Source organism: Pituophis catenifer, unplaced genomic scaffold (genome assembly GCF_029215685.1).
Source record: "Pituophis catenifer annectens isolate HBS135680 unplaced genomic scaffold, rPitCat1.0.hap2 SCAF_3, whole genome shotgun sequence".
NCBI lineage: Eukaryota > Metazoa > Chordata > Lepidosauria > Squamata > Colubridae > Pituophis > Pituophis catenifer.
This window is the reverse complement of record NW_027256883.1, coordinates 112,285,117-112,304,735: the sequence shown is the minus strand read 5'-3', so window position 1 is coordinate 112,304,735 and position 19,619 is coordinate 112,285,117. Positions and strand designations below refer to the sequence as shown.

The 19,619-nt window shown below is 38.1% G+C and overlaps 1 protein-coding gene across 3 annotated transcripts in view; it reads right to left on the bottom strand.

Moving 5' to 3' along the window:
* Positions 1 to 19,619, bottom strand: part of ABL2 (ABL proto-oncogene 2, non-receptor tyrosine kinase) — a 54,093-nt gene that overhangs the window by 15,467 nt on the left and 19,007 nt on the right. For all 3 annotated transcript variants that reach the window (XM_070939247.1, XM_070939249.1, XM_070939250.1), the window contains 5 exons: positions 12,247 to 12,417; positions 9,723 to 10,018; positions 4,520 to 4,792; positions 2,234 to 2,318; positions 624 to 801 (listed from right to left, as the gene is read on the bottom strand). In XM_070939247.1, coding sequence (XP_070795348.1) covers positions 624 to 801; positions 2,234 to 2,318; positions 4,520 to 4,792; positions 9,723 to 10,018; positions 12,247 to 12,417 — 1,003 coding nt within the window. The remainder of the gene's footprint in view (positions 1 to 623; positions 802 to 2,233; positions 2,319 to 4,519; positions 4,793 to 9,722; positions 10,019 to 12,246; positions 12,418 to 19,619) is intronic.

The following is a 19,619-nucleotide window of genomic DNA, read 5'->3' as shown; positions in this document are numbered from 1 at the left end:
CGTGATGGCTCAGTGGTTAAATTACAACTGAGCTTGTCAGTTGGAAAGTTGACAGCCTGGGTTCAAGACCCAAGCACTGCACAATGGGGGGATATCCCATTCTTGCCCCAGCTCTTGACCGCAGTTCAAATGCATTGAAATGCGAGTAGATAGGTACCACTTCGGAGGGAAGGTCCTGTGCACCTCAGCATATAATCATGTTGGCCACATGATCATGGAAACATCTTCGGACAATACTGGCTCCCTCGGCTAAGAAACAGAGATGAGCACTGTTCTCCTAGAGTCAGAAATGACTGGACAGGGAAAACCTTTACCTTTACCTTACAGTCAAGATGAGACATATTTGGGGGCAAAACATATACATAGGTTTCTGAGCTTTCAAATATATAATACATTACGTTACCGTGGGAAAGAAACTTGCTATTTGTCCTCAAAATTAAAACAATTATAAAACTAGGGCAAGATCCCTGAGATTTCCTTCAATTCAAATTAGCTTGGAATAAGTCTGATCAATCAAATCCTATTATACCTTCACCCTCAAGATAATGCACTGCAATTCACAGATGCATTCTTATATTCCTCCTACATTCCTGCTTTACTGAATGTCAAGGTTTTCTGCTGACCTGTGAATAAAATTCTTCTTCTCCAAGTACTCCATGGCAGAAGATATTTGGGTGGCCATATACAGCAAGACAACAGCAGTCACTTCTTCCCGATTGCACTCTCGTAGGTAGTCCAGCAGGTTCCCATAGGGCATATATTCGGTTACTATATAAAAAGGGGGTTCTAGGGTGCACACACCTGAAGAAACATAGAAGAGTTGGTAAATCCTTATGTACCTACAATTTTGCAATAAAATCTAATCAGTAATTGTCAAAACTGGTAGCACTGCAATTATGCCAAAAAGGAGGATAGAGAGAAAGGTCAGCAAGATGTGGTGGCAGGGGGAGAGAGTCATAAATGAAGCAGGCCCAAATCTTTATCATATGACTGTGGGGAATTGGTCATAATTTTGAGGACCAGTCATAAGTCCATTTTCAACGCCATTGTAACTTTGAACAGTTGCTGAACAAATGAATGCTAAGTAAAAACTACCTGTAATTATATATGGTCCTCGGTTTAATTTCAAATAAACTACTTCAAGAGTTCATTTTCTATTTCTGGTAACAGGAATCTCTCATCCATAACTTTCTACTTAGATATTAGAAACAAAACAAAACAAAGCAAAGCAAAACAAAACAAAACAAAACAAAACAAAACAAAACAAAACAAAACAAAACAAAACAAAACAAAACAAAACAAAACAAAACACAGCAAGACAGATTATATAGAAAAATCTGTTTGCCATCAAAATTAAGCAACAAACCATTCTGCTTTATTTTAATGATAAATTTGTTAGCAAAAAGACATCCACATCAAAGCCTCTAATGTGGATAACAGGTGGCGCAGCTCTGATACACATGAAGCAGTGGCAATTGTTTTTTTTTCCATTAGCAAGATGATTCTATAATCTGGAGGCCATAATAATATTTCTAGTTCTTATGGCTATGAAAAAAAGTGGGAATATATATTGCAATAAAAGAGATTATTTATTGAGAATAAACAGACAAAAGACTACACTAAATTTTGGGCTGGGAATGCAGGTTACAATTGGTTGAAGCTTGGAGGTTTTGTTTGCTTTAACCATGGTTCTGAATCTACTTTAAAAAATACATTCCTTTTAGGCATTTGCAGAATAGGAGATGAATTTCAAGCTTGAAAAATAACAAGGGGGCCTTAACTGCCAATTCCACCTCTGAACTGCTTTAAACACATTTGCACAGGTTCATAGATTGAGGGAAAACCAACAAACACACATTAATTAATTAATTAATTCCTTCCTTCCTTCCTTCCTTCCTTCCTTCCTTCCTTCCTTCCTTCACATAAAACATAGGAACCAAAAACTGCAAAGATTGCAGTGGGATGTCGTTTACTTTAAGCAGATGTAGTCTTTTCTAATAGTATATCAATCAAGTGTGTGGAAAGCTGGAGAGAAAACTCTCGTGCCTAATGAGCAAGATCAGCGAACACAATTTCATCAGAGGAAAGCTTTCCATATTTAGAGTTTTGTTCAAACTGGTCCAAAGCAAGTAAAATTTAAATACTATGCCTCAACTGTTTGATGTGTGCAGTTGGAATGCAACAAATATATATTTAAATAAAAAGAGAAGTGTGATCAGTTTTGTACACTCACCTAATAACTGTACTAGATTTGGATGCTTGATTTCCTTCATGACAGAAGCTTCTTTCAAGAACTCTTCTACCTCCATAGTATCTTCCTGGAAGTTTGATAAGACATGCCTCCTCTTAATAACAGCAATTAATTTGCACAGATATTTGGGAGCAGATGCCTTATTACAAGGAGGGCAAATGACAGACCAAGGTACATATCCAATTTCCCAGCTCTTTTTTTCCTGGTTGCCAACTCAACCATAATAACAGGAAAGTAGGAGCATACAATGGAAAGATCATATTCAGGAGATCAACACTTCTGCAATTGTGACTTTCTGAATGTTTCTAAATCCAAAAATGTCTATCTACTGGTTGCACTGTATTTCCAGAAGTGACCAGCTGGTATTCTTGGTTATCTGCTCCCAAAATAGGTATTCGCAGATACATCATTTCTTAATTTACATTAAATATTTCAGAAAGTAATACTTTAGTTACAAATATCTGAGCTTTTCCAAATGGATTAACAGTACCGTATTTTCCGGCGTATAAGAAGACTAGGCGTATAAGACGACCCCCGACTTTTCCTGTTAAAATATAGGGTTTGGGCTATACTCGCTGTATAAGACTAGCCCTCTTCCAATGCACACCAAATAAAAATTAAAAAACATCAACTGGCTCACCCACAATGTAAAAGCACCTGTGCTAGACCCAAAATGGCCCCTGAAACAAGCAGGAACCTCACACAGCCACAAAAAGCCCCCCCCCAAAAAAAACTTTCACACTTTACACACACAAAATTCCACATACAGCTTTGTGAGATTTTGTGTGTTTGTGTAGTTAGAATGAAACACTACAGAAACACACTAAATCTCAGAAAGCTGCACAAATATTATTTTATTTTATTTTTATTTTTATATGAAAGCTAAATTTAAAACTTCCTAAACTTTAAATGGCTAGGTCTAAAAAAAAACCCAATTAACTATTTTTTTAAAGCTCCCAAAGCGGAAAAAACTTATCCAATAGAACAGGGGTCTCCAACCTTGGCAACTTTAAGACTTGTAGACTTCAACTCCCAGAATTCCTCAGCCAGCTTTGCTTTGCTGGCTGAGGAATTCTGGGAATTCTGATTGCAGGCAGGGAGTTGCTTGCTGATGGAATGGATCGCAAGTAAGCGAAGCAAGGCAAGCGTTGCAACTAGCAGCTAAGGTAAGCAAGCTGGAGGGGGAAAACTTTTTCCTTTTACATGGCTCTGGCGATCCAAGCTGAGTTGATTAGCTTTTTTCCTTTTACATGGCTCTGGAGATCCCAGCTGAGTTGCCTGATTAGCAGGCACCTCAGCTGGGATGGTCAGAGCTTGGCTTGTCAGAGCCTTTCAGGCTGGTCTGCCTGGTTACAAGAGGACGGCACCCGGCGTATAAGACGACACAGACTTTTGAGAAGATTTTCATGTGTTAAAAAGTTGTCTTATACGCCGGAAAATACGGTACCTCAAGCAAATGATGGAACATCTTTTCACTTGTAAAAGTACATTTTTTGGAAGGTTAATCTCTGCAGGAAAGGTTTTTTACATATATATACTCTGAATTAGCCTGTGAGCCGTAGCAAGATAGAAACGAAGCACTGTAGCAAAACTGAGATGCAGGATCCATGTTACTGATAGCATGTGTTGTATATATGTATATGCACAGTGGCTGTCCTAACCAAGAATTTGAAATTTCCAGCTTACAGAAAGAAGGAAAATGTCAGCCAGTTTTAATAGGCAATTTCCATTTCCTAAATGTACGGAGGGAGAGCGTCTCTATTTGTACAGGTAGTCCTCAACTTAAGACCATAACGGAGTCTGGAACTTCCATTATTAAGCAATGTGGTCGTTAAGTGAATTGTGCCCAATTTTATCATGTATTTACCATGGTTGTTAAGCAAATCTGGCTTCTCCCATTGACTTTGCCTGTCGGAAATTGGCTGCTGAGATGCTGTAATCATCACAAATGCATGTTGATTGCCAAGCCCCTGAATCACAATCACGTGATCACAGGGATGTTATGATAAATGCAATGACTGGTTGAAAGTCACTTTTTTCAGCACTATTGCAACTTCAGACAATCTCTTCATGAATGATTTTAAGCTCAGGACTACCATTAAAAATCTGCCAATATTAAACAGCCCAAGTTCGCAAGGTTTGTGCTTTTGTAGTCACAAACCCCTGATATTCATGACATCAGTAGACAGACAAGTATTCTAGACCTAGCAGTGTACACTTCAGATGCATTTCAATAACACCACAATGCTCTCATGACTGCAGTCATACCTTGAGTGTTTTCACTGCAACTGTAAGGTTATATTTCTTCCATACCCCAACATACACTTCACCATATTGTCCTCCCCCAAGTTTGTGCTTCATGGTGATATCTGTTCTTTCCATCTCCCATTTGTCATGGATGGGTGACACTCCATAGACTGTGGGCTTATTGCATTTGGGTGCTGGGTAGTGCAAAGTTGTTACGAGGCCATCAGCTACCGTTGAGTGATGGTGAACTAGTTCTGCCAATGTGTTAAAGCGACTTTCAGCTGTTACATATACCTGTTAAAGAGGAAATGAAGACCTTATATAAACTGGTCAATGTGCGGCATGAAAACGTAAGCAAGTGAGAAAAAAATATTCTCTCCAAATCATTATCCTGAAACAAAATAAACAAAAGTTTATCAAAACAAAACAAAGCCTTATGAAATATTCTGAGTATTAAGAGATAGCCCTTATTTTTGAGCACAGAAAACAGAGGAAGCAAAGACAAAAATGAAAATTTGTGATTAGAAGTGGAGAAAGAAAAGATTACAACGGCCCTTGGGAATCTTTTGATTTTTGTCAGCAGCGAACCTATCATCTTCTTTCCTGTAAAAAAGGGCTACATGTAGAAATATAGACAAGAGTGATTTATGGGGAAGATGGTGGACTGAAGATGGCTCTGAAAAAAATGGAGCCAACATTTGCAGCCATGAATAGGAGCCAATGAGTAGATTGACTCCTACAATCCTCTCTGGATAAAGAGAGAGTACAAGATCGAAACAAGTTGTTCTCCTTGTGAATGCTTTTCATAAGGAAACTGCAAGATAGGGGTCTCTGAAAGGGGTATGTGTGAGTTTTATATTTGTTAAGAGAAGATGAAGAGATTATGATGAGGTAGGAAGCTGCTTTATTGGAGGACTTCTTTTTCCTTTTCTTTTTTGCACTTTTTTCTTATTTTAGTCTGTACTAGCTGGATACCTGTGCTTTGCTACGAAACTATGTGATTGGGCTTGCTAAATCAACATTTAAATCTTGAAAATTAATGAATAGTTACGATTGGCCTCTTCTCTCCCCTTCTCTTCTTCAGCCTTGCCCCACGGAACCCTATCCTATCCTATCCTATCCCCCTTCTCTCCCTCAGGCTTGCTCCACAGAAACCTCCCCTATCCTATCCCCTTCTCTCCCTCAGACTTGCCCCACAGAAGCCTCCCCTATCCTATCCCGGTTGCTCCTGTGCAAGTAAAACTCCTCTCCTCTGCTTGTGTTTTTGCATTTGGAACAGATTTCTTTTCAGGTAGGGAGGGGGGAGTAGAACTCCTTAGCATCAGAGTGTGTTAATCATAATATAGGAAATACTAATGCTCTGATGGTCATTTCAAAAAATCCTTTCTTAGTGAGCACGTAGAAGCCAAGAGGAACATACGTGGCAAATTTCAAGTTTGTAGGCTTTACGGTTCTGGAGATTTGTGATTACGGCGTGAGTATTTTTTGCTTTTATATATATAGATTATTTTTTATTGCATCTAAAACTTAATAAAATTATTACAAAAAAATAGAAATAAGTATTTCTCTCTTAAAATCTCTCTTTTTTCTCTTTTTGGGAATGCATGTATACCTTAATACTTCAATGTTACAATCTAATTCTTGAGTGGAAAGCTTCCAACCATTTGGCTTAATTCAAGTTTCCCAATCCAGTCCATGGAATATTTCTGACATATAGCATTTCAATCGCAATTCAGATAGTTTTTGACTCCTATCTACAATTGGGATTGGACTTTCTGCTTATAAACAATGTGATTGTTAGAAGAAACATGTGACTGCATTACTTAGTGACAGCAATTCTAGTACTCCAAGTTGAGGTTGTTAGGCTAGGACAGCCCATTGTTAAATAAGTGCCTCACACTTCTGCTATCCTGTGTTTCAACCACCTCCCCTGCATCTATCTCTCCCATCTCTGCCCTTTTGACTGCCCTGAACTCTGTTACCTGATCCTGCTGGCCTCTGACCTTTGCCAACTGGCAGCTGACATTTGCCATCTTCTTCCTCCTGGTACATCTCCACCCCAGACCACCCCAATGATGCCCTTGATGTGATGTCTCGCTGCCTGGAGACCGTGCGGGTCTGGATGGGGAGAAATAGGCTCAGACTCAACCCTGCCAAGACCGAGTGGCTGTGGCTCCTGGCGTCCCAATATAGTCAGCTGGTGCCATCGCTGACTATTGGGGGTGAATCTTTGCCCCCCAGAGAGAGGGGTCGTAATCTGGGTGTCCTCCTGGACGCATGGCTGTCTTTAGAAGAGCATATGATGGCCGTGGCCAGGGGGGCTTTTTATCAGGTTCGCCTGATTTGCCAGTTGCGGCTCTTTCTGGACCGGGACACCTTGCGCACGGTCACTCACGCCCTGGTCACCTCCTGGCTGGACTACTGTAATGCTCTCTACATGGGGCTCCCCTTGAAGAGCACTCGGAGGCTCCAACTGATCCAGAATGTGACCACGCGGGTGGTTATGGGCACGACTCATTGTGCTCATGTGACACCTCTCCTGCGTGAGCTGCACTGGCTCCCAGTGGTCTTCCGGGTGCGATTCAAGGTGTTGGTCACCACCTTTAAAGCGCTCCATGGCTTAGGACCCGGGTACCTTCAAGACCGACTTCTGCCACCAGTAGCCTCCCACCGGCCAGTCCGCTCCCACAGAGAGGGGCTCCTCAGGGTACCATCGGCCAAGGTATGTTGGCGACACCCAGGGGGAGGGCCTTCTCTGTGGGAGCTCCTGCCCTGTGGAATGAACTGCCCCCGGAATTGCGCATGATCTCCGACCTCCGTGTATTTCGCTGTGCCCTCAAGACCCTACTGTTCCGCCAGGCCGGGCTATCAGTGTAAATGATTTTAAATTCGGTGTTTTAAATTTTTGGGTTTAAATTTGGGCCGAAATTATTTAATAATTTTAATTATTTTTTAATTGATGTCTGTATACATCAATTGATGTAAATGATTTTAAATTGGATGTTTTAAATTTTTGGGTTTTAATTTGGGCCGAAATTATTTAATAATTTTAATTATTTTTTAATTGATGTCTGTATATTTTTGTGTTTTAATAGGCTGTACACCGCCCTGAGTCCTTCGGGAGAAGGGCGGTATAGAAATAAAATTATTATTATTATTATTATTATTATTATTATTATTATTATTATTATTATTATTATTATTATTATTATTATTATTATTATTATTCCAAGGTCCAGGTGCTGGGAGAGTGTGCAGCCCTGGGATATGCATGATAAATATGGCAGAGTGGTGAAGACTTGTATGCTGAAGGGGGCTTGCCAGGCCCTGCTAGAGAAGAGGCACTTGGCCAGCAAGACATGATGCTATCTCCTGACAAGGAAGGAAGCTGGTGCCACCTTTCCAGTGAAGGTAGAGGCCGTGTGGGAGATGTTGATTAGGGTAGTAGCAGAGGTGGAGGAAATAGTGGGATGTAAGCTTCCTGCAGATGCAGTATACACTCTGCAGCTTGTGCTGGAAGATCTTCTGGGAAAACTAGCCTGCAGGCTTCAGAGAAGGATAGAGAAAAGCCCTGCATGGGCAAAGCCTACCTGCAAGCTCTCTATTCACTCCTGGCCCAGCCTTCCTCAAGCAAAGCCTCGCAAAGGGCCAGTAGCTTCCAATATGCTGAAACCAGCAGGCCAGTTCTCAAGGAGTGCTTTTGGTACACACCCTGCAGCTCACGTTGCTGGCCATTCATGAGATTTGCAGGAGGAAGGCTGGGCTGAGACCAAGAAAAGGATTTGTGAGTTGGGCTTGCCTCCATCCCTCGCTGAAGTCTGCAGACTAGTTTTCCAGAAGCACTTTCAACACAAGTTGCAGAGTGTATGCTGTGCCTCTGGAAGTTTTACATCCCTGATTCCTCCAGTTGTACTGCCATCACAAACAGCCCCTCCCTCACAGTCTCCACTGTTGCGCAGGAAACTGATGCCTGCTTTCCTGGTGACATAAAGCATCATACCACACTGTCCTGCTACTTCCTCTTTGGCCAGGCCTGGTTAGCTTCCTTTGACAGATGAAGCTCTGCTACCCTACTGCACTCACCACTTGCCTCCCAGGGCTGTACATTTTCCCACAGCCTGGATCCAGGAAGAAGACAGTGAAAGTCAGGTGGCCAACATCCAAATTTTGATCAGGTGACCATGGAGGTGCTATAATGGCTGCAAGTCATAAGTCCATATTTTTCCAGTACTACTGTAACTTTGGACCGCTTGAATGAATGGTTGTAAATTGAGAACTACCTGTACTGTCATCTTAGACTTTGCTTCTTCTGTATTTTCTGCTTCTGATGTTTGCTCCAGGTACTTCGGCCTCCCAATGATCAAGTAGTTTGTCCAGAAAGCAACTGGGAGATCATTATTATTTTCTGGAATAACATGTGACTACTTGATCTTGCTTCCTTTGGTTATTTTCAACTTGATTATTAGAGCAATATTAGTCCCTCTTCACAATATGCCTAGCAACTGACCCTGCCTACTATCTCCAAGGGATTTATCTAAAGAATTAGGACTAACAATTTTTATTTTTCAAGAAATGAACCCACTATAAATAAGAATTTCTATGCTTTCTATTGTTCACCCAGAATGATCGGAGTATACATAACTTTTCAAACAATATTTCAGCCAGGGGACGTGGTCAAGGCAATGGAAGAAAAATCTTTTGCACTCAGTCTCCAACAAGCAAAGTGAAATACCCATGAGTGGATTGTCGGAGCAGTGATTCAGGAAAAAGATTAATAGAACCAATTTACACTGCTGTAAACCTGTCACATCAAAGTTAACTGAATTACTATAAGAGTAATTTTCTCATAGCTCAGTATCTGAATATATCTCAACTCATTAGTTATATAGATTTAACTTAATAGTTTGTCTCCCAAGATGAGTTTTTTCAATTTCTGCAAAATAATGCAGAGGGGAATGATGCTGCTAATGAAGAGAATAGAAAACAGAACCTATTATTTCAGTGCTTTCTTGATGTTTGATCAGTGGCTAATCAACTTGCTCATGCAACACAAAATCAGAAGAACATCCCTTGCTAGGAAGGCACTTATTCTTACAAAGATAGATGGAATTACAGAATAGGAAGCATTTGCTTAAGAACTTGTATATTTAAGATTTATTTGGCCCAAACGTTATATACATATATATTGTACTTATACAAAAAAAGTCTCTCAGAACAGATTTACCTTGCCATCTGTGGTGGTATTGATCCTGTAGTGGTAAACACGTCCCTCGTACCTGAGCGAGATTGACAGCTGTCCTGGACTGCTCTCACTTTCTCGAACAAGGAAGCTGCCATTAATGAGGCTGCTCAACAGATATTCAGCTGCACTGCGTGATACTGGTCCATGATACCAGGAATGCTTCTCCAGGCTGTTTACTGGAGTGATGTAGTTACTTGGCACCCATCCTTGTCCATTCTTGGAGCGTACTTCACTCCATTCACCATTCTGATTGTAACCCAATACACGTAGCTTCTCACCTAAGGCAAAGAGAAGACTCCAAATAGATAAAATGGGATTTATTTTAAAGTTGAACCTTGTCCTAATCATAGGACATAGTCTTGTTCACACAAACAAGAACATCATGAAGTAATAACACCTAGAAATTAAACACAGAGAGTATATCTTTGTGTCCCATGTCAACATCCTGAGATGTCTCTCACAAAACAGATAGAACAGGCAATTTATTTGTATTACTCCATAAATGATAGCTTTATAGTTTTTCTGCTCTATAATTTTTACCATGACACATCACCATATTGCACAACAAGTTTCCTTAATATTCATCATGGATAATCTTATACAATAAACATTGACCTGGTACACTAGTAATACTATTTCCAATGTGTTTAATTTAGCACAATATACGAACCTGCTTATAATGACTTAGTACTGCATGAACCAGGCCACAGTGAGTTGTTCATCAAAACACAGATTAAAATATTCTTGCGTTAACATGTGTGAACTACACCATTATGTACATCTGATATTAGGCTTATAAAAGTGTGAAACATTTAAAAAGTATAGGAATGAAAAAGTATCATAATTACGAGCAGTAGAAATTGGACAGCAGAATAGCAGACTTGGGAATATGAAAATCATATGCTTGAATGATCAAAGGAGACTGAATTCTGTAAATCAGAAGAATTTTTCAGTTCCAGTACACACCAGAAATATTGAGGATCTCAAATTTATTAGGACTGAGACAGATACTAGTTTGAATTATTATGATCAGACCAAACCAAGTAAAAACCCAAGGTTATAGAAAATTAACTGAATGAAATGAAGACAGATTGTTGGGTGCCAAGGTATCGACAATGCAGGATACCAAAGTGAATGCTTGCAGATCTTTAGATACAAGAGAAATAAGATAATATGTCCATTTACAAAATGGTTGTCAAAGGAGACTTGCCTAATCCCAAAATTATCACCAGACAATGAGTATGATCATCTTGAAATACCCATCTCTTATGTCACCCAGTTGGTATTCCAATATTTAATAATTTTACAGCATCAAAGATTTTAGGAAAAAGCTCCAACATTTTTTTAAAAATCTTCGTCCGAGAAGTATGTAAAGATAACCTGGGGCTTAAATACTATCTTGATATAGTGTTTACATATCAGGAGTTAGAGACTAGATAACCATTCTGCAAAGTAAAAAAAAAATTTTTTTTTAAGGAGCAGGTAAGCAAGGTAACTGTGATTGATTATAGTGAAAAGGGCATCAAGGCTAAGAATATTTACCTGGACAGAATGGGCAAGAGATACCACAAAATCATAGCAGGTCTGTTATCCAATGCAGTTTAGATGGAGAACTGCTGTTATGCCTCATTTCTTGAATCAAAAGTTACTACAGAAAAATCTACAGTGTGTTCTAGTACCAAATTAAATAGTACACTGTCACAGAGAAAATAATTCAATTTCTAATAACATATATTTACCAACTGGTAGATGCACTGACAATGCAAATATGGAACAATAAGTGTATCTAATGTTATTTCTGTAAGTGTCTTGTGGATTTGAACAAAAAATTAATAAAGTATAAGCCATGTTTATTGGCTATGCAATGAATCTGAAGTCAACCGAAGGCAAACAGGACTACTCTATCACATACATACCTCAAATTCAGGGAGTCCACTTTGAAATTCAAAGTGTTCTAGAACCCTGGCACATAATTCTTTTTTGACCAGGACAATCAAATTCAAGGTTTTACATATGATTAGTCATTTTGACATTCTAATAATAGTTGCCTATTTTTGACAAATCACATTATAAAATACTATTTTAGATAAAAAAATATTTTCACAGTTTAATGAAATAAAATATTGAGCTTTAAAATTTTAATTTTTAAATCAAATGTAAATAAATTTTGGGCTGATTTCATTTGCCAAGAAAAAGATAAAAATATAAAAGAATATATTTTCCTACATTTAAAGAATTTAAGAAAGTGCAATCCTCTCCCTTCTTGATTGAAAGTTGTAAGATATATTTAGTTCATTGTATGCTCAATGATTTTCCCACATTTTATAATCCTAAAATTTCTGTGCCCTTCATCTTTTCCTGTAATAATTACTGCTGTGGCATTTTCAATAAGTACATTTTATTACTACTGTTACTATTAAACAGACCTTACTATTAAGTTAGATCTGTTTCTTATTACATTCATACATACACTCATAGGCATAAACAGGAGGCAATTATGTTTTACCTTTGGTGATGCTGAGCGTGTTGTCACCACTTGCTACAAAATCATAAAGTGCAACAAAAAGATTGGGGTCACTCTCAGTGGCTCCTAGAAGATTCTCCTTGGAACTCCACCTGATGGCTTCATTCAGTGCCTGTGGTTCAGTGTCACAACCAAAAGGGCGGTGGAGAGCCTCTGAGAAGAGAAGAGAAGAGAAGAGAAGAGAAGAGAAGAGAAGAGAAGAGAAGAGAAGAGAAGAGAAAAAAGGATTATTTTATTTTCTTTGAAATATGATAATATAGTGAATGTAGTCCTGAATGGCACATAAAAATCAAGTTTAGATACAATTTCATAATCAAAAGACTAGCAGAAATAATATCATATAAAATTTAAAGTCTTCTGCTTAAAAGAATTAGAACTTTTAATCTCATACATGCAGTGATTAGTCAACAGGAATATTATTAAGCACATGGAACAATGGAATGGAAAAAAAGATTGTGGAGTTATTCTCCTGATCTGCACATAATCAGCAGCATCTAGCATCCACTTGCTTGCCAAGCTAGTGAAGCTCCATCAACTATTAATGAAACAAACATTAAGAGCAAACTGAATGACTGAGAAAATGTCATTAACATCTGATCACAATCCACTTTAAATTATGTATCTGTGCACTCTTAAGAGACATACACAGAGTACAGAGATATTTATACTAGATCAAGAATCAATATACTATTTAACAAATAGTATGCTTACTAATTGCCTCATTCAGTCTGTAATGGAGTTAGCCCATTATGTTCATAACTTCATATGTTGTGATAGTTGTAAAATGGTCACATTACAACCTGATTTTATGACCTTTTTTCCAACTGACATTAACAGTAACAGAGTTGGAAGGTACCTTAGAGGTTATCCAATCCAGCCTCCTGCTCACACAGGAGACTTGTATGGGCACAGTTTTGCCATAAATCGGAAGTGCTGGTTTTCAGCAAAACTATCAAAAAACATGGTCATATGACCTGTGGTATGCTGCAAACAGTTGTAAATGAAGTCATGTTGCCGAGCACCTGAAATTTGGTCATGTAATTGTGGAGGGCCCCCAACTGTTGGAACTTCAAATCTGGGTCATAAATCCTATTTTACAAGTGTGTCATAACTTTGAATGGTTGTTAAGTCGAGGACTACCTGTACTGATTATATCTTATCACATGCCAGTGGATGACCTCTTCTAGTGGCTTTATGGGGAGATCAGATAGCTGCTTAATGGAGGGCTGAGGTCTACCAACTGAAATCAAATGTAAAAAATTCTGAATTCTTGGAGATGATCCAGAATGTAACTGAGACAGCAAGCAGAATCAGAATGATTGTATTCTCTCATCCAAGATTTACCACAGACTGACCAATATAGTTTTAGTTTAACCTCCAATCAAAAATTACATTACAGAAATTGTCTATAGTAAGAAGCCAAAAGATTACAATAATCTCAAACATCTCAATGATTAATTTCTTTCTTTAATCTCTTTAAGAAACTCTCTTACAAATCTCTTACAAATATAATGGAAAAAAGAATGTTAAAAGGTCTTAATAATTACAATTGAAACAAATGTTTCTTCTAATATATTACTTTTAACAATGCTCACCAATTACTAATAAAAAGATGGCAAACTGCCCATCCTCCGTTCTGAACCAGTAAAATCCCTGTAAATCAAACTTTAATACACTTTTAATCCTTTCAAGAACCACATTTTTACATAGTGGTAGAATAAGAGCCATGAAAAATATTGTTTCTCAAGCATACCTTTCAGATCAAGAAAATTGGAAGTAGACGCCTCCTCAGAAAAGGAGCAAAGTTGCTCATCACACTCTCTGTCAAAACTACTTGACTGAAGCACTATCTCCACAATCATGCTGCTTCTTACAGAAAGCCAATCCAACCACTCTCCCAAATCCAAAAGTCCTCCTGCAACACAGCATGCTATGCACACTACTGAGAAGAACAGAAGCCAACAGGAAAGGCAAGACAGTTGGTGTGGGAGGGGAAGCAGTGAGCAAAGCATTCTTTTTAGCAACTGGAAACAGGAGACATGGAACTTTTCCAACTGCTAGGAATCAAAGAACAAATTATACGTTCAAGCATTTCTGAAACTGATAGGATATAACAGTGAAATTAATTCACAGTTTAGAATTAAGATTGCTGAATAGAAAAGATTCCCCCCCTCCCCTAGTTGACATTTAACATATATTGACAAGCAATATTTTTCAGTGTGTATAAAATTAAATCATGATTTTGGTGCGAACTCTTCATGAGCTACTAATTTATACCTTTAGGAAAGGACAAATGTCCAACACCAGCTGTCAAATTTGCTTGGCTTTCAACTTGATACAAGATTGCATTCGGACAACACAGCAAGCCTGGCTTATGGCTAGACACAAATGCATCTGGACAACTCACACTACAAATGGCAGAACTGTAGTTTTTACCCATTATTTTATTCTGTACATCATGAATATTCAGTGCAGGTAATTTCCATTTATGACCATAATAGTGCCTAGAATTACAGCCACAAGTCATGCCAATTAAGAGGATCATCATGTGCCCAATCTGATTGTATGACTTTTTTTTTGCAGCGGTTAAACAAACATAGCGGACATAAAGTGAATAGCCTGGTCATTAAACAAATGCCACAGGCATTATGTGAACCCATTGTTTACAATGGCATTTTTTAGCCAGAAACCAGAAGTAAACACTGGTTTCTGGAAAAAAACCCATAATAAATCATGGTCACATGACCGCAGGACACGGCAAATGGCTGTAAATGAGATATAATTGCCAAGCACACAAAACGCAATTCCATGATCTTAGAGGGAGGATGCCAGAACTTCAAATCTGGGTCAGAAGTATCATTTGGGGAAGTCTGTCATAATTTCAAATGGTCACTAAACAACCAGTTGTAAGTTGAGCACTACCTGTAACTGCACTATCAGTTTCTATATTTTCAGTGTCTATATTTTTAGGGGAGATTGTTGGGAGGGTGCTTGGCATTTAGCTACAGACAGCCCTGGATGAAGCAGACTAACTCTTTTGAGTCTAGGATCAAGCCAAGGTACAGTACTGAGATGGCATTGGTCACAGGAGCAGATGACCTCTGGTGGGCACAAGATGGGCAACCATCCTGGACCTCCTGAATTTCTCAGTGGCTTCCAATACCACTGACCATGGTATCTGGTAATGTTACTTTTTTCAGTGCCATTGTAACTTTCAACAGTCATTAAATGAACTGTTGTAAATTGAGGATTATCTGTACTGTTATTTTCAAAACAGCTACATCTCTAAATGTACTTTTCCAGTGAAGGCAGTACATTAGAAGTTGCAGTACATTCATTGTTGAAGGCATTGAGGAATCTTGTAAAAAAAATCCCTGAAATGATGACCCACTTGGTCACAGGTTGTCTAGATACAATTAAAGGTTTCCTGACATAGGGCCTAACTATCTCAGAGTCTGTCTATGTTCCTTAGGGTCTGCCCATCCTGTTTTGATCTGATCACTGGTATGCTCCAAGTACATTAAATAAAACAATGTCATTTGACTCAGGAAATATGCCTTCTTTGTCTGTTCCTGCCCTCTGGAACAGTATTCCCCCTGAGAGTTTACGAGTTCCACCCTAACTTGTAAAAATGCCGATGAAAGGTCTTAGATTAACCAACCATGGGATCCTCGAGAATATTCTTGTCCTAAGGGATCTTTTATCCTATGCTAAATCTTTTGTGTTGCTTATCTTTTGATATTTGATGTTTTTACCTGTTTTTGCAATATATAGCATCTGATATTGTTTTGGGTGGCCATACACATTTCACTAATACTTGTTTCAATGCAGCCTTAAATACAAATTTATATAAAATATAAAACCTACTAATATTCTAGTGTGTGCACAAACATCTGTATTTCCAAGCCATTATAATTAACCAGTAGAAAAAGACATATGAATTATGTGTGTCAATACATTGTTAGACTGTACAAAGACCTATTTGATTCTAGTATATTAAGAGTTTAATTTTCATAATAAACCATTAACATACATGACTGTTCAGGAACCATATAAGTTGCAAAATGTAAACTGAGACTTAAAATGGCCTGGATTTACCATTAATTCACCCTCATTTCCAATATCTATTAAATATTCCATACCTGGCTTTACCTCAGGACAAAGGGCACAAACATGTTCAGCAGCTTACAACATAGCAAGTTAAAACATTATGCTTTCTATCCTCTGTAAATCAAAGAAAACATCCACATTCATCCCAATTCAGGACATATTTCATTGATCATTATTTTAAGAACCTTCCTCCCACACAAAATGAAAGCTAACTTGACTGCTATTACATCACACCATCCTTTGGTGTAAGTGGAATGCCATAAAACACTTATCAGCCCAGTATCAGCTGTTTGTCTTGAGAGGCCCCAGTAACATTTGTCTCTACCACACCTGTCTTTGCAATTTACCAGTCTTAACATTCAGTTGTCTATACACACCAAGAAGAATACCAAAAAGAAAACCACAGGGAAAACCAATATTAATATAGAGCAAAGTCTCTGCTAATTTAGTTGTTATATACCCCCACCTCTGAAGAAATCAATTATATCATATTGCTGATGGCTTCTCAGAAACATAAAATCTTTGTGAAAGCAACCTTTGACAACACAGTATGCAGCATACTAGTTATGATTCTAATAGGACACAAATACTACAGCCCATATCTTTACTCAAAGTTGTATGTACCAATGTAAATCCTACTATTTTTTCTTACCCTGGAATGACTAGAAATATAACCTAGAATCCTACAAATAATTGTGATAACACAAGAAAAACATAAAATAATTAGCAATATTTTGCAAATTTTAAAATTTACTATACTTTTGCACATCCTCCAAGTCTAGCTGTGCTTCCTCAATGCATTGGTGGGATAAGTAAAGAATGCTGGGAAGAATATAAATAATCCTACTAGAATCATCCAAGACCTGAAGATCATCCCAACTGCCCAGCTAAACAAACAGCCACCTATAGTTGAGTCAGTCACCCTCTTTCAGCCCAACTCACCTCACAGGGTAATTGCTCTGGGGAAAATAGGAGGAGGAAGATATGTTGGATATGTCCGGGCCATGAGTTATTTGTAAAAATAATAAAGACAGGAAATAAATATATAAAGACTGTATTTGGCAGCAGCAAAATATGAAGATACTTGAGGTACAAGGTCATTTTAACAGCTAAAGCGTATTTCATATTTCATCTCAAAGGCAATGAGAATCCAATGCAAAGATCTCAGCACAGAAGTTAAAGTATTTCAAGCAAGTATTTCAGGCAAGGTAAGGTATCTTGTCTAAAGTATTAGACAAGAAACAATATTACAGCAATATCTGAAAAACATTAAAGAATAAAACAGACCAGGAAAATCCAAGGAAAGCTTTCCTATCCAAGGAAAATCAAAAGTCTTCCAAAAATCTCTGAATTCAGATGCAGGTTGCAACCTCAAATTGCTATACTAGAGGACATCAATGGACCAAAAATAACTAATTCAAAGAAGATCACAGAAAAAAGGAAGGAGAAATTTGGTAGTAGCCTCTAGTACTAAAAGATAAAGTTAGACCAGCATACTGGTCACTACCAAGTAGGAAGGCTACAATAATTAATAGAATATCTATAGCAAGGGTGTCAAACTCAAGGCCCGCGGCCTGGATCTGGCCCATCGGGTGCTTAAATCTGGCTCGCGGGGCTAGCTTGGAAATATCAAATGAGTGGCCCGCGGTACTTCTGCAGGCCAAAACACTGAACAAGTTGGAATCCAACACAGTCCTATATGGAAAGGGAAATGCCAGATATTGGAACTGGCATTTGAATAGGAACATGAGGAACTGGAGGAACATGAAGAACATGAGAAAGCCAAAAAATAAAAAATAAATAAATCAGTACGTCTGTAATTGATTATAGAGAGGCTTTGGTTGTGTTGACTAGGCCAATCTATGGAATGTCCTTAGCAAAAAGAGAATACCCGTATATCACATTGTCTTCAGGAGAAGCCTATATACAAGACAGAAAACATGATCTGAATGGATCATGGTGAAACTGACTGGCTTCAGATTAATAAAGGAGACAAGGTTGTTTACATCCCCTTACTTATTCTATCTATATATGCAAAATACATACTGAGAAAACTGGATTGAAGAAAATGAGTATGATTTTAAAATTGCAAAAAGAAACATCAATAGACTTTGTTGTGCTGATAGCTAAGAAGCAAATAGTCTGCAAGTTCTAGTAATAAAGATCAAGGAGCTCATTAAAGAAAATGGGACTAATATTATATATTAAGATGACCAAACTCATAACAAAGAGCAACTAGGCTTACAACTGACAGTGAAGAGATACTGGTGGATAATTTCTACATTTTAGGATCAACTGTCAATGTTAAAGGAGGTTAACAGTCAAGAAATGTGTTGCAGACTAGCACTTGTTAGAATAACAATGACAAAGGTGTTCATATGTCATGGTTTTGTGTTTATGCCTAAAAATATCAGAACTGTGCAGGCAATTGTTTTTCCTGTTGACACTACATGGAAGTAAAAGCTAGACTTTGACAAAGCTAGACAAAAGAGTATCGGTGTTGAGGATTCCTAAGAATACAATGGATAGCCAAGAAAACAAATCTATGACTTTTAGTACAAGTCAAACTAGAGTTCTCACTTGAAGCACAGGTGATTTGGGTTAATGGATCATACTTCAGACACATTATATGAAGCTCTCTGGAGAGATTTAAGATCTCTCAGTTCCCTTCCAGACCTATGATTCTATAATGCCAGGAAAGAAGATGATGACCAACAGCAAGCTGCATAAACCTAATTATAGCAGTGATGGATGCCCTGTTGTATGAGGGATCTTCCTGGAGAAAATCTATAGTATGGTTGCTAAGAGTTATCATTGACTTTGTGGCACAAAATAAAAAAAATACTTCTGCAGTGACATATTGGACAATTAATTTGTTTTTTTCCTGCCTCAAAAGCATATAAACAGGCAAGATCAAAGATTTGGATAGGAGGGAGCGAAAGAACTCCCAATTACTTACAGTTTCCAATTTGGCAGGCTGGAGGTACAGCTATAGCCTGGATCTAAGAATCTTGCAACTCTGGGAAGTTCCCCACAAACAGAGGAAGCACACCAGACAAGGTAGCTAATTGATAAAAACAAGCTAAGGAAATAGTGAATCCACCCCCCACCCCTCTCCAACTAAGACAGACAGTATGTGGCCAACTGGTACAGTTACTAATTTTAATAGAAAATTGTTTTGCTTAACGTAAAATTGTGTTGTTACAGTAGCTCTGATATAGTTTTATACCAGGATAAAAAGAAAG